A 15,899-nucleotide genomic window follows, 5' to 3' on the forward strand; every position below is an offset into this window, starting at 1 on the left:
TGACCTGAGCCAAAGTCGGATGCCTAGCCGACTGAGCCACCCAGGCGCCCCACTATGAGTCTGTTTTCACTGAATGTACTGGCGTAGCTCTCTAAAACATTATCTTCGTTTTGGATAAGTTTTAGAGTTAATATCTTTTCCCCCCCTAAAATAGCTTTGGTTGTCACGTATATTCCATCCCCTCCCTTGCCCACCCTTCTGTTAGGTCCACGCAGATTTTTAATCAACCCAATCTAACCCTAGTTGTTTTTTTTTTTTTAAACACCTAAAACAACCCTATTTTGACAGCTTCTAACCCATATAATTTCACATTACTTTCTAAAATGATTAAATTTTTATTTGCTTTTGTGTGTATTGAGAAGAAGATGATCCTTTAATTTGTCACCGAACATAATTGCAATTCTTGCCAGGCAGGTTGGAAATCTACTTTCTTTCGAAGTTCAGAATTGATGCGAATTAATGAGTCAGAGCTTTGGTGTGAAAAGCGTAAGAACTTACTACCAGGGATAGAAAAAAACGTATCTTTATTTCTGTTGCTACTGTCATTGGGCAAGTACATTTTCCTCGTGCTAGTTCTTGGTTGACTGTAAGCCAAGTTGAGGTAGTAGATTAGTTAGCTCGGCTGCCATGATGCCGTGCCATGGACTGGGTGAGTTCAACGGTGGAAATTTGTTTCTCACAGTTCTGGAGGTGGGGAGTCTGACATCAGGGTGCCTGCATGGTTGGGTTCCGGTGAGGGCTGTCTTCCTGGGTTGTACATGGCTGCCCTCTTGCTGTGTGCTCGTGTATGGGAGGGGGGCTGGAGAGAGAGAGAGAGAGAGAGAGAGAGAGAGAGAGAGAGAAAGTAGTTGGAGGAGGCCATTGAGAGGACGTGACTGCTTATGGACCCATGAGCTGGACCCGGCGACAAGAGAGCTCCTTACGTCCTGCCCTGTTCTCTGTTTGTATGTTTCCCACACCTTTCTTGTACTAGGGCAGGTCAACTGCAAGATGTGGTCTTGACACAGGAGGGTGTCATTCTGGACTGTGTACATGGCTGAACCTCGCTGAGGCCTCTTTATACACCTGGCAGGAGGGTGTAAAGACCTACTCATCTTGCAGCTGCAAGGTAAGTCTCGTGTGTCATGTCCATTGTTATGGCCAATCTGGAGGGTCTGCCTGATCTCTCCTGACCTTTCACCTACGAGGACCAGTTCCAGACTTCATCCTGGAAACACCCAAGGCTGTGCGTCAACACAAGCTCCGTGGTGTCTCTTCTTCTCGGGGCACTAATTCCATCAGGAGGGTGACCTCATCTAAACCCAATTGTCCTCCAAAGACCATTTCCGAATACCATCCCTCAGGGGTTAGAGCCTCAACATGTGAATTTTGCACCTATGTAACTCAGTTCATAGCAGGTGTTAAAGGCAAATTACACTTTTAACAAACTGTAGACTTTTTTTCCTCATGTATGTTAAGCAAAGTATTATTATTATTATTTTTAGTTTTTTTTTTTTTTTTTTTAATTTTTTTTTCAACGTTTATTTATTTTTGGGACAGAGAGAGATAGCGCATAAACGGGGGAGGGGCAGAAAGAGAGGGAGACACAGAATCGGAAACAGGCTCCAGGCTCTGAGCCATCAGCCCAGAGCCCGACGCGGGGCTCGAACCCACGGACTGCGAGATCGTGACCTGGCTGAAGTCGGACGCTTAACCGACTGCGCCACCCAGGCGCCCCTATTTTTAGTTTTTTTAAAAAGTGTATTTATTTTGGGAGGGAGGGAGAGTGTATGTGTGTGTGTATGTGTGTGTGTGGTGGGGGGAGGGCAGAGAGAGAGAAAGAGAGAATCCCAAGCAGGCTCCACACTGGCAGTGCCGAACCCCATGCAGGGCTCGAACCCACGAACCGTGAGATCATGACCTGAGCTGAAGCTGAGGGTTAGATGCTTAACTGTCTGGGCCCCCCAGGCGCCCCTTATTATTATTTTTAAAGTCCGTCAGGCAGGGCCTTTGCTAAGGCTGCCGGGCACCAGTGCAGGAACCGATCTAACGGGAGCCAGCAGGCGTGGGCTGCTACCTTCCACTTTCCTCAACCCTCCCTCTTCCGGGGCCGTGCCACTGTGCTCTCTGGCTGCCAGTCTGGGATCACCAAGGCATCAGGCATCCCGTGAGCCCTGCCGTGGTGCCACACCACCACTGTTGTCCTTGCCACCACAGCCTGCTTCCGCCTCAGCTCGCCACTGATGCCCTGAAGTATTTTTTGATACTTTGCGAGTCTTATATAATCCAGGTTTTATTTTTGTAGCTTGATATTTATCAAGTTTGGCAGATGATTCATTCAGAAAGCAGTCTCGAGGCACAGGGAAAGGGTAATAATAACTATCATCTTCCTTGTCACCTCCTCACTGATTCGTATTTAAATACGTCAAGGAGGTCAGTTTTATGTACTATTTTTCCAGTTGTTCAATGGTTAAGCAAATATTTTACTAAGTTCTTACTGGATGCTAGACAGTGTGTATAATGTTTTATATGAATTAATTTTTATTTGTTAAAGTAATGTAGTGTGGGGTCTCAGGATTTCCTATCTGCAGTGTCTCTGAGTCTTGTTTGGGAAGGCGAAGTCCTACCTCCTTCCATGTCTTGTCTGATGATAAGACCTCGTGGAGGGTTGTTACAGAACAACAAGGAGGACCTGGTAAGTTGCTAAGCTAAGGCAGCACCGGTGTCATACCGGTGGGTATGGAGACAGATTCATGAGTTCTTTTGGAGATAAAATCAACGGGGTTGAGTAACTGGACAGGGATGGTTCAGAAAAGAGGAAAAGAATTTGGGTTGATTTCTGGGGTTCCGGCTGTGGAGATGTGGACGTTACTCATCACGTAGTTCTATAGAGGAGGAGAGGAAGATTCAGGGAGATTTGGAGAGAAATATGGTGACTCTGAACCACCTATACTTTTTGTATTTACATGTGAAAAATTAGCTGGAGAAGGGAGGCAATCATCTGAGGGTCGCGGGTAAAATAAGTCCTTTTATTAGGCGTGACCGTGAAGACATATTGGACTTTCGACCACTTTGCTTTGAGATGTCTCGCTTGGCGGCCACAATGATGAAGAATCATAGCCATCTTGATTTCCAAGTGCTTCTTTTCGAGGTCCTGGAACTCACTGAGATCCTAAAGACCAAACAGAATTCGCACATAGACGGTGTATTCGTTTCCTATTGCCGCTGGGACAACACTTATCGTTGCGTTTTTAACAACACAAATTTAATATCTTACAGTTCTGTAGCTCAAAAGTCCTAAAATCAGGATGTTGCCAAGACTGTGTCCCCTCTGGAGGTTCTAGGAGAGAATCTGTTTCCTTGCATTCTCCAGCTTCTAGAGACTGCCTGCATTCTTTGCCTTGTGGCCCCTCATTCATCATCCAGGCCAGCAGGGTAGCGTCTTCAGATCTCCCTGGCCTCTGCTTCCATTGTCCCATCTTCTTTTCTGACTCTACCCTCTTGCCTCCCTCTTATGAAGGACCCTCGTGATTACACTGGCCCACTGGGATAATCTAGGATAATCTCTATCTCAAGATCCTTAACTTAATCACATCTGCAAAGCCTCTTTTGCCATGTAAGGGGACATATTCGTAGGTTCTGCGTATGAGCATGAGGACACCTTTGAGGGCCATGGTTTGCCTACCGCAGGAGCCTACCTTCCCCATCATCCTAGGGTGCTCAGTCCCACAGAGACCAAAACAAAGATGATCCTGCTTCTCCTGCTTTTCTTTTCCCTTTGCAATTTCTAAAAGGTTTTGGGTCAAACTTAATTACGAGTTGATGTATCTGCAAAAGTTTTTGGTAAATTGGGGGCTTTGGGGGACCTGTTTGATAAGATGTGTCATCCATTAAGAAATGTTTCATTATTGTTTGAAGTTTGTTGTGGTGCCATGTTGGGAGGGGGCATCCAAGTGATGTAAATACACTTTCAGCATGTGTATAAGAGCAGAGTAATCTCTAAAACGGGGGGGGGGGGGGGACGAGGGGGGAGGGGAAGGGTAATCAACCTAAACTCTCCATGTTAGCAGGTCTTGTATTCTTGGGAGGGGGTTGCCAGCTAGTTCCTACTCCTGGTAGAAAGTGTAGCGACCCCTTCCTCTGGTAGCATTTCCTGACTTCCTAGCTGAATTAGAAGTTCCTCCTCTGTTCTTCCATGATGTCTGGGCAGAGCTTTAGTTTAGAGCATTTATCACGTTGCATTATAATTCATTGCTTGCTTATCTGTCCCACTAGATGTTATTATAAGTAGAGATTATGCCTTATTCCCCATTGCATCCTCTTGTGCCTAATACCTGGCTACCAATAACTGTATACTGAATGGATGAATGAAAGGAATCGTTTCTAGAATAGCTTCTGAATCTTGAATTTCCCTTAATGTTTTTATTTTATATTTCTCATTGACTTGCAGGAATACTATAATGGTAAATGAGATAATTTCTCTAAAATGTGGTAAGATCTTTGGAGAAATGCTTCATTGGGCTGAGGTTCATACACAGCTCGCAAATGAAACTGTGAGCTAAAGTTTTTTTTTTTTTACCTACGAACGTTGTTGGCTGGAAAGACTTGCCTCCATGGGGAATTTGAGCCAACTGGCAAAAATGTATACAATTTTGCGTAATGTCTGACAAACGGAAGGCACATAATAAAGCTTTGTGTGATGAGAGGATGAATAGTTAATTAATAATAAGGGCTATGCTTTATTGGCCATTACGCTTTTAACAGCGTGCCTTTTAGAAAAGTAAACAAACCAAAACAAAGCAAAACAAAACACATACTGAGTCTTGTATGTAAACCCATTATTTCCTCGTTGCTGAAGTAGAAAGCATTTCTCTTCAATTCTCATCATTGGTGTATTAGTCAGCACTTAACTGCAGTAACAGTGAACTCCCCAAATTTCAATGGCTGACAGCAACAATTATTTTTTATTCCTGGGCTTGCTACAGCTCTGCTGGGCGTGGCTGGGTTTACAGAACTCATTTGGGCTCTACTAGCTAGACGGGTTTTTGGATTCTTGGACAAAGTCAGTGAAGCAGCCACTCCCTGGGATATACTCCTCTCCTGGCTGGGCACCAGAGCTCAAGGGATGGGGGAACAGAGGTAAACTATGCAAGTACCTTAAAGCTTCTGCTCCCTTGGCCAAAGGAAGTCGCGTGGTCAAGTGCAGAGTCACCGCTGTAGAGAAATACACTATGTCTACAGGAAATGTTGCCAGGATGGAAGGGAACAAAAAGTTGTGAACTAGTAATACACTCTATCACATTCTGTGCCCGAGGTAATGTTTGTTAAAGCCACTCTTTGCCCTTTTGTGATTGCAACGGCTGGGTTAAAGCTTTTAATGTGAGGTTCAGTTTACTTACTTTAAATAACAAATGTGATTATACACTCTCCCGTAGGTTCTATATAAATAGGCCCCAGAGGTAAAAGTAAATCGATTTGGGAAATTTAGCTAAAGAAAAAAAATTTAATTTTATAAGCATATAAATGTTTTCACGAGGGTCATGATGGTTAGTCATTCTTTCTATCTATGGATGTCCAAGCCAGCAGAAAAGGATTTAATTAAAGTAGAGATGGGGGGGCATAGTTACCACAAGGAATGATTTCTTGACCAGTCAAGTGAGAAAGTCATGAAAGGGGCAAAGGTCTCCCTAGTGGATAATTAAATTATTCATCTGCTTGAAGGAGGAAGGCTGGGCCAGATGACAGGTTTCTGCCAAATCTCTTGTTTATAGTGCTTTGAATTTTGAAATAAAGAAGTCCTTTTAAGACAGATGGTATTCAAATTCTTCTTACATCAGTAAAATGACACTAAGCAACTTAAAAGCTGGCTTAATGCAGAAAATGAAAATAGTAAGAGAAACAAATGGGAAAAGTACAACTCTAAGCATTCATTGTTTACTCTTGAGAGAACAAAACATCATAGTTAAGTCCAATTTTAATGCATTCATTTGTTTTATTCATATTTTCTTTCAGAAAACATTAAATTAGTACCTACTATGTGTCAGGCATTGTGATAGGTGCTGGTTGGCTAAGAAATTGTGTAATTCATAGTTTAAAGGTCTGATAAATCAGCTCCAAATGTGACAATCACCGTCAATCTTCCTCAGAATTTTTTGCATACCTTTTAAAAGAGAATAGGATTTTAATTTTTTATAAACATATTTTATATAAGTATATATTATTTATATTTTATTTTTATGATTTTATGTAATGATTTGCTGTATGTATATCTTGTGAAAAGTTTCCCTCTACTGAATTAACACATACATCATCTCTCATATTTACATTGTTCATTTTTTTATATTTATTTATTTTTGAGGGGGGGGGCGCAAGTGGGGGAGGGGCAATGAGAGAGGGAGACAGAATCCAAAGCAGGCTCCAGGCTCTGAGCTGTCAGCAGAGAGCCCTAAGCAGGGATCGAACTCATGAACCACGAGATCATGACCTGAGCTGAAGTCAGATGCTTAACCAACTGAGCCATGCTGGCGCCTCTCATATTTACATTGCTTTTAATGAGAACAGTTCCAGTTCTACTCTCTTAGCAAATTCCAATTATACAATACAGTGTTCTCAACTGTAGGCACCATGTTATATATCTTAGAGCCTCGGAGTTTATTCACCTTATAGCTGAAAGTCTGTACTCTTTTACCAACCTATTGTCTCCACCACCCAGCCCCTGGCAACAGTAAACATTTTTTACTGTTTCTATGAGTTACAGTTTTTTTTTTTCCTTCCTTCCTTCCTTCCTCCCTCCCTCCCTCCCTCCCTCCCTTCCTTCCTCCCTCCCTCCCTCCCTCCCTCCCTTCCTTCCTTCCCTTCCCCTCCCCTCCCCTCCCCTCCCCTCCCCTCCCCCCTCCCCTCCCCCCTCCCCTCCCCTCTCCCCTCCCCTCTCCCCTCCCCTCCCCTCCCCTCTCCATTCCACATATAAGTGATACCATGCAGTATTTATCTTTCTCTGGCTTATTTCACTTAGCATAAAATCCTCCAGGTTTATCCATGGTCTCAGGCATTTCTAATGAGCTCTGAGGTGTTTTAAAATGACAACTGATCCTCTCTGACAGCAAATTATTGTCTTCTTTGCCTTTGAGGGGGATTTGTGAGCAGGGCAAGGAGTGGTTCAAAGGCTCTTGCATCGGTGAATCTCTTTTCAGAAATTATCTCTTCTGAAAAGTCAAACAGCACAGCATCATTACGAATGATATTTCAACAACGCAGGCTGCCTAAGAGGCTCACAGATCAATACTTTTTTTTTTTCCATGAAGAGGCTGCAGCTATGATTATTGAAAAAAGGGCAGAAATATTTGTCACGGTAGTTGCTATGTGGCATTACTGAGCCTTAATCTGTGTGCTAGCAACGGAATGTGTTTGCTTATTTGTTCTACCCAACCTATGATAATCTTAGCTGACACTTATGTAGAGTTTACCACGAGGCAGGCAGATGGAAGCGGTTCAGAACTGCTGACTCACTTAATCCTCACAGTGGGAGAGTAGGAGCTGTTTTTGCAGCGCTAGGTTATCCCCATTTCGTAGGTTAGAAAACTGAGGCGTAGAGACGCTAAGCAGTAGCACAAAGTCATACGACTAGTAAATGGCGGGGTTGGGCTTTGAACTCAGGCAGTGACGCTCCGTGTTGCTGCCTTTTCCAAAGCGAGTCCAATAACCTGAGATCTGCTGAAAACTAGCCACGGATTCCTCTCCCGTTTGCTTTCATCCGACCCTCACCTCAGCCTTCAGCTCGATCTTCTGGACCTTCTGGTGAGGACCATGAGTTGGCAATTGCTTCCCTTAAGGCAGGAGAAGAACTTTTCCTGGATTCGGTGGTGTTTGATCGTAAAAACATACAGCGTACGCGCACATGCACGCACAGCAGAATGGATGATGACCGCTGATTAATCCAGAAGGGCGTGACAGGCCTAAAATGACCGCTGGTTTCCCAAGAACACATTAAAAAAAAAAAAAAAAAAGTGCGAGGTTGGGGGCCAGCGAGAGAAGTCGCTTCCCCAGCTGGGGTCCAAGGACCTCACACGCGCGCGCGCGGGGGGCCGCTTTTCTCCGAAGACTCCCCCGCGAGCGGGCGCGACACAGCCCTCGGCGCCGCGGGGACGGGAGTCCCCGGGGTCCCCCGGGGGTCTCGCGGCTGCCGGGCCCGAGCGCGTGTCTGCGCGCGGCCGGGACGGCCTCCGCCCGGGGAGTCGGCTCCGCGTGGGGCGTTGGTGCGCCGCTGCCCGCGGCGCCGGGGCTGGCGGAGGAGCGCGGGCTCGAGCCCGCGCGTCCTCTGGGCACCAGGAACCCCGGCCTGCGAGCGCGGTGACCCGGCGGGGGCAGAAGCCAGAAGACCAGGCGCAGGGAGTGCGCGGGTTTGAGCCCCCCCTCCCCCACCCCCCCTTCGCGCTTCCCTCCTCCGCCGCCGCCCACCTGGCCGCCCCCGGCTGCGGCTGCGGCACCGGGCTCGCTCCCAGGCCTCGCAGTCGCAGCCCGCGGCTGTCTGCGGAGCTTTCCGGGTGTCGCCCTCCCCCTTCCCCCCCCCGCCGCGCCCTCCCTCCCCGGTGCCCGACGTGCTCGTTCCCTGCCACTTGGGTCCGGGCGCGCCGGTGGGTTTGGCCTGCGCGGCGGCGGCGGCGGCGGCGGCGGCGAGGCGGGGGAGCGAGTGAGCGCGAGGGGCGGGAGCCAGTGTCTGTGTGAGTCACCGGTACCTGGAGTGCGAGCGACGCAGAGCGAGCGGCGCGGAGCCCGAGCCGGAGCCGAGCCCGGGCCAGCGAGCGCGGCCGCCCCCCCACCCGCCCCAACCGCGGCGCCAGGCCCCGCCGCGCACCCACCCGCGCCCCGCCGCCCTTCCCGCGCGCCGCGCGGCCGGCTCGCCAGGGGTCCGGCGCCGACTCCCGACCCCGGCGCCCGGCCGCCCGCAGCCCTCCCGCCTGCCCGGAGGCGGTGCGGGGCTCGCCGGGGGATGTCACAGCGGCTCCTCGGAGCCCCCAGCCGCTGCCGCACAGCCGCCGCCCCTGGGAACCGCGACCATGAACCCCCAGTGCGCCCGCTGCGGAAAAGTCGTGTATCCCACGGAGAAAGTCAACTGCCTGGATAAGGTGAGCGAGGGGGCGCCGGGCCAGCCCGGACCTGCCGGGGGCCCGGCTGCACCTGCTCCGAGAAGTTTTGGCACCTGGGATGCAAGGAGAGGAGTGGGGCTCTGTGCGTGTGTGTGTGTGTGTTTTGGCACCGGGTGAGGGCACGCAAAGGAAAAACGCCCATAGGAGTATCCAGAGAGCACGCTTGGCGATGGTGATGTTGGAACCGGGGAGGGTTTTCTTCGGGGTGCGGGCGGCGAGGGTGCGGGGCTGCTGCGGAGAGCGCGCGGCGGAGCGCGGCCTGGGGGCCGAAGAGCCCAGGCTCGACCCCTTCGCACTGCCACTCCTGCCCCTCACCGCCCCGCACCCCACCTCACCCCCGCCCCAGCGCCTCCCGTGACGGCGGTGAGGCGGAGAGGCAAATAATAATTAATATGTCGTGGGGCGGCCGCTGCGGCATTGCTAAGAATAATCCCCGGCTCGGCGCGGCGAGCAGGATCCACGGGGGGTTAATCCACCCGGCTGGGGAATTCCAGAGGAAGTGGCTTTAGGCCCGGCCCCTGCAGCCCTGCTCCCTGTCCTTCCCGGGCGTGGATGGAGTTGAACAGCCTGGGGGAGCGAGCCCGGCGCTATCCTGAGTGACTGGTCGTTGAAACCAGCCGGAGGCGGTCCCTGACAAATTTGCGTGTGCTGGTACAAATGCCTCTCGAGAGCACCCCGTCATCTCGCCAGCCCTCCCGGACTGGGTCCACCTTTCCTGCAATTTAGTAGAAGGTGGACAGGGATGGGGGGGGGGGGCGAGGGTACTTGCCTAGTCCCCCTCCTGGTTCCTTCGGGTTGCCTGGTTTCCGGTGGACACATATTTATTGAGATCCAACAAACTCCGCGTTTAGGCGCTTTGGACTGGATTCGTTTTCCTTCTGAAGCCACTACCCAGGTTCCACGTCTCCATTATTAACCAGTTTAGGATTCCATTCTGGCTGCTCCTAGGAGTGCAGTGTGGACGGAGCCCTGGCAGTTCTTGCCTCTGAATCTGTACGTTGCGGTGGGGATTCATTTAAAACTCAGTTTGCGTAGCTGTCTGCCTTATTTACATAACCGAGAGGAGGTAACCACATCTGCTGTTACCTACAATCATTTTGTTGCGGTATTTTCAAGTGAGGGTGGGGACTGTGATGCACTAAAAAATAGCTCCTTTCTGTACCGTCCCGGGAAGCGCTGGCATTGCACGAAACTTTTAAATATTTATTTATTTATTTTTCAGTATTGGCATAAAGGATGTTTCCATTGTGAGGTCTGTAAGATGGCTCTCAACATGAACAACTACAAAGGCTATGAAAAGAAGCCCTATTGTAATGCGTAAGTATTGTCAACAAGGTGTGCCAGGTGTGGTACAGCACCAGAACACAAAAGTGAGGGCATCTGCCTGTTCCGAGAGACTGACTCACTGTGTCACGCAGGTGTGGCAGGGGCCAGTTCCTGGTTTATGCCACACACGCTGGGGCCACGGACTTTGCAGAAGGTCGTTGCACTCATGTCTTTCTTAATGTGCAGGGTAATTTGTGTGGGTCTTCCAGCGGGGTCGATTTTTGAGGCTCACAGGGTTGCAGAGTGGGGGACATTTGTTAGAAGCTGAAGAACTTACACACAGCGAAAGTGTGGGCTCTGAAGTGCATGTCAGATTTCCATTTCAGTCACGTGATGTTGCCATATTGCAATTTTATATCTGAACCTAGTTGCTAGGGAAAGGAGTCTCGCTTAATCTTAGCTGAGACCGCTCCAGAGATCCTAGAGCTGAAACAGAGAACCAAGGAATTGACACACGGTGTTTCTGGCTGCTTAGGAGTAGGTCTGTTGGGGGAGATTAGGGAAGGCAGCCTTTCTTTGGCCGGTTTTTCCATAGGCATGCTTTTAGCCTATACTGGTGGCAGTTACCTAGCGTTTACGCAGTGCTTCCTGTGTGCCAGGCCCTGTGGTAAGCACTTTATGCCTCCTGACTCATTTAATCTTTACAGATTCTGTGACTTGGGGGTGGTGGTGGGGGGCACTGTTATCATCTCCATTTGACAGATGAAGAAATTGAGGCATTGAGAGGATAATTCTCAGGAAAGGGCTCCGATCACTCTTAGAATCTGGAAATTGGCCATTGGTTCCAAATGGCGACCTTGCTGCCCTGGGGCATGTGTCTCCCCACGCCTTGAGTATTCTCCCATCCAAGAGTGTTTTTAGCACTCTTCAGAGCTCTTGGCCCTGAATTGTTGAGCCTTCTTCTTCCCCATTCCCCTGTGGGGGCCGATGGAGCCTACAGGTGGCATAGGACCCTTAGCCTTTTGGCTGGAATATGGCTGGAGATTCATTCTCTCTAGAGTTTCGGAAATAGGTTCGGCCAGGTCTTCTGGAGATGGAGGGCCCATGGTTAACTGACAGTTCACTCGTGGGACTGTGTTTTCATAGTAAATTTTTGGTAAACAGATGTAGTGTGCTTATACCTCTCTGGTGAAGAACTTTTTTTTTTTTTTTTTTTTTATTACTCTCTTATTGCTTACTGATTGGTCCCAGCTTATTGCTTATTGACTGACTAGAAACTTTTCAAGAAATCAGAACAAGGGAGCACTGAACAGAATTCAGGACTTTTTTGGATAAGTGAAGGTCACAGACATTGCCCAAACTCATTGATGTCTTCGGCCCTCCTATACCATGTATCTTATGGCGATAACACGGAACAAAAAATGGGACTTCAGTGTCATAGTCTCCTGCTTTTCTTAAAGCACGTGTGACTGGTTAAACATCAAAGGCAGCCGGCAGTACCTAGATGGGAAAGGGTCTCCTACAACCCATAAACAAGATAATTGTTCTTTAGTTTAAAGGAAAGTGAACCATTTTCCCATAACTACTCCAGCCCGTGGCCTGATTCGATTAGGCTTTATGGGCCACATCAAGATTCTTTATAGCTCCACATCCTGGAGTTCAGCCCGGTGATAACCATGCCTTCGGGTGGCCCTGATAGGCCTGGAGGAATTGGAGGAGAAAAGGAAAGACAGGAGAGAAAGAAATTGAGGAGAGAACAATTACATTTAATACGATGTGATACGGTATAACATGTATACGTATGTAACTATGTATGTGTTTACATATAGACACATACAGGTAGATAAAGAATTGAATTAGGGGGAAAAGAAATGATTAAAATAAAAGGACAGAAAAAAAAAAGGTACAGCTGAGAGAGTCTTGGTTGCATGGGACCACTTGAAAACTCAGTGCTTACTGCTTAGTTTCGGTTCAGTCTAATTAAAAAAGAATATCAGAGGGGTGCCTAGGTGGCTCAGTCGGTTGAGTGTCCGACTTCGGCTCACGTCATGATCTCATAGTTTGTGGGTTCGAGCCCCGCATCTGGCTCTGTCCTGACGGCTTGCTCGGAGCCTGGAGTCTGCTTCGGATTCTGTGTCTCCTTCTCTCTCTGCCTCTCCCCTGCTCACGCTTTGTCTCACTCTGTTTCTCAAAAATAAATCAATGTAAAAAAATTAAAAAAAAAAAAAAAGAATATCAGATTCTGCGGCAAGTCAAGGGTGGCTGGTTTGCAGTCTGACTTAATAGTGAACTAGTGCCCAGAACTGTTGAGATTTGGGCCCCAAAACAAAGAGCCTATATCTGTAGATAGGAGACATCCTACTCTGTTGTCTCATAGGACAGAGTCTTATTTTAAATGCTTTAGGTATGTCTAAATCAAATGCTTACAGATTTTCTCTTTAAACTTTCTTATATAATTCAAGTGCTTTGGTATTAGGTTTAAGTGGAACTGGGGGGGGGGGAGCATCTCAGATTTCTTGTCGAATATTAAACGTGGTGGTCCACTTTGTTGAGCAGAGAGACAGGGGAAGACAAGAAATCTAGCTTTAGCGGGTGAATGATTCCAATTGATGGTGTCAATTTGTTTAATTTAGCTTTAAGTTCATGTCACAGCTTGATCTGCTGTGGCCAGAAATGGAACCTGTCTGCTGTGAAGGTTCCAGGCCGGAAGGCCCCTGTTCTCAATTCTTATTTTTCCAAGGGCACAGGTTGCCTTGTAAACTCGCTGGGCAGCATGGATTACCCTCTGGGGATTCTGATGCCTCTGCTCTAATTCAGGTGGTGTGTCAATGGTCTTGGCCAGAAGGGTTGCCATAATTTCTCCGGGTCAATGGTGGAAAATTGATTCTCTGAAGCATATGGTTACTGGAAAATGACACATTCTGTATCCATGTAGAGCAATATTTTATCTGTACTTAGTTTGGTTCAGGAGTTGACATGCATACATGTTGAAATGAAAATGACTATTTGTCCCCCCACAACTTGTCATTGGAAAAATTTCCATATACACAAAGTGGTTGAAAGAATAATACAATGGACATCTGTATACCTTCCACTGAAATTCCAGTGTTATTAACATTTGGTCACATTTGCCTCTTATTTCTATTTAGTTATGTGTGCAAATATATTATTGTCAGACCGTTTGTCAGTTTCATGCATCAAGGAAGGTAATTTCATACATTGATATTTCTTCCCTGAAAACTACATCATCCATGTGCTAAGAATGAGGATATTTTTTTTTCTAACTTTTTAAATGTTTACTTGTTTTTGAGAAAGAGAGAGAGAGAGAGAGAGAGAGAGAGAGAGAGAGACAGACCATGAGTGGGAGAGGGAGAGGGGCAAAGAGAGATGGAGACACAGAATCCGAAGCAGGTTTTAGGCTCTGGAGCTGTTAGCACAGAGCCTGATGCAGGGCTTGAGCCCACAAACCGCAAGATCATGACCTGAGCCGAAGTCGGATGCTTAACAGACTGAGCCACCCAGACACCCTAGAATAAGGATATTTTCTTAAACAATCATAGAACCATTGTCACACCAAAGAAAATTAACCAAAATTTCATAATATCTAAAACCCTGTCTACGTTTATATTTCCCTCGTCCTAAGAATGTCTTTTGTAGGGGCGCCTGGGTGGCTCAGTCGGTTGGGCATCCAACTTCACTCAGGTCATGATCTCACGGTCCGTGGGTTTGAGTCCCGAGTCAGGCTCTGTGCTCATAGCTCAGAGCCTGGAGCCTGTTTCGGATTCGGTGTCTCTCTCTCACTCTGCTTCTCCCCACTCAGGCTCTGTCTCTCTCTCAGGAATAAAAAAAATTAAAAAAAAAAAAAAGAATGTCTTTTGTATCTGCTTTTTTCTTTTTAAACCAGAATCCAATCAAGGTTCATACTTTACATTTAGTTGTTGTGAAAATGACAACTTTTTTGATTACTGGAGATTTAATATTCTTTAATTTCTTTTCTAGTGATTTATAAAATCTGTTGGAGTTTTCACAAAGAGGACTTAGGTAGCATTTCTTGTGAAAAAAACATACCTAATTACCAAGAATCTTTAAAATAAATATTAAGAGTATGCTTGAAACTTGGAAAGGATAAACAGACATTTAAGATTATTTTTAGAAAACATAAAGGCTTTTTATTTTAATTGCTACCTGGGGGCATTTTTTTTTTTTTTTTAGTGGAATGAAGTAGTGAGAATTTTCTTCCCTTTAAATATGTTGCTTGTTTATAGTCTCATGTGTTCAGAGAAGAAACAAGTTTTCTGTTTGATTTCATGCAAAGGAGAACATGTATAAGGTATAATTTACATAATATTTAAATTTTGATCTTTTGATAGAATGATCAAAGCATATTACCCACTCGATGTAAGATTGGACTTAATACACATTTAGCTCCTAATGCAGTAGTCACACTATTAAAATATTTAAAAACAAACTCGTCTACTTAAATACATGCCATGTTTTCATAGCCTTTATGTTTCATAAGCAGGCCATGGATTCTTTGGCACATTCAGAATTTTTTTCATCATGAAACTTGCAAAGAAAAGAGGACGAGGTGATATTTTTATTGCTAAGAGATCTTGAGAAAACAACACTAAGATGATTTGACAAAAAACATACCTCATTTTTGTATGTGAATTTATATGCCAAGTTAAACTACCCAACAAGCCACACAAAGAATATAAACCCCAAGGCCATTTGACAAATAAATTATTTAACTTATGTGTAAAAGTCAAAATTGCACTTATTATGTGTTTGTAAAAATAATACCTCATTTCTTCAAATTTTCTGAGAAATATTACCGCTTAGAAATATAGCAATGGCAGTGACAGGCCAGTTGATGTATTGGCAGTAAAAGTCTAGTTATTTTAGGTCAGGGGAGGGCTCAGTTAATGATGCAATAGTTTAGCAGGACCTTGTCAATAATTTCCCCACATCATCACTTCTGTGGGAATTTTTGAGGGGCTGAAAATTTGTCCTGATCTGCCCACATTTGATATACCTTGTGTCTGTGTTAAATGTATCTTTTAAAAAATTTTTTTTATGTTTATTTATTTCTGAGAGAGAGAGACAGAGACAGAGTGCGAGCAAGGGAGGGGCAGAAAGAGAGGGAGACACAGAATCCGAAGCAGGCTCCAGACTCTGAACTGTCAGCACAGAGCCCGACGCGGGGCTCGAACCCACGAACCCGGAGATCATGACCCGAGCCGAAGTCGGAGGCTTAACTAGGCGCCCCCAAATGGATCTTTAAATGTGGGGCCGAAAGAACACAAATATCTGTGTTCGACATGTTTCACTATCTTTCCAAATAAGAATCTCTGTTCAGCAAATAGTTTCACTTAGCATAATTTTGGGAGATGTTAAAAATAAACCAGTAGGAGCGGGGCGTCGTGTTTACTTTCGCTCTGCCTGTGCTAGCGGTCGTCTTGTGAATATTTATTGACTGTCGACAGCCTGGGAGATGCTGAGGTAGGTGAC

General features: G+C 46.5%; 1 protein-coding gene and 1 long non-coding RNA gene across 2 annotated transcripts in view; one reads left to right on the top strand and one right to left on the bottom strand.

Annotated features, from left to right (window-relative positions):
• Positions 1-2,979: 2,979 nt before the first annotated feature.
• On the bottom strand, positions 2,980-6,786 carry LOC147579487 (uncharacterized). The gene is made up of 2 exons (XR_015253179.1): positions 5,136-6,786; positions 2,980-3,151 (listed from the first exon to the last, which is right to left on the bottom strand). It is a non-coding gene; the product is annotated as an uncharacterized LOC147579487 (long non-coding RNA).
• A 712-nt stretch (positions 6,787-7,498) lies between these two features.
• LOC147579488 (LIM zinc-binding domain-containing Nebulette-like) overlaps positions 7,499-15,899 on the top strand; it is a 42,927-nt gene continuing 34,526 nt past the window's right edge. The window contains exons 1-2 of the mRNA XM_086714804.1: positions 7,499-9,101; positions 10,345-10,439. Of these exons, the coding sequence (XP_086570930.1) occupies positions 9,033-9,101; positions 10,345-10,439 (164 nt within the window). The 5' untranslated portion in view covers positions 7,499-9,032. The remainder of the gene's footprint in view (positions 9,102-10,344; positions 10,440-15,899) is intronic.

Source organism: Puma concolor, chromosome B4, assembly GCF_028749965.1.
Source record: "Puma concolor isolate L17-30 chromosome B4, mPumCon1.1.hap2, whole genome shotgun sequence".
In the NCBI taxonomy this organism is placed as follows: domain Eukaryota; kingdom Metazoa; phylum Chordata; class Mammalia; order Carnivora; family Felidae; genus Puma; species Puma concolor.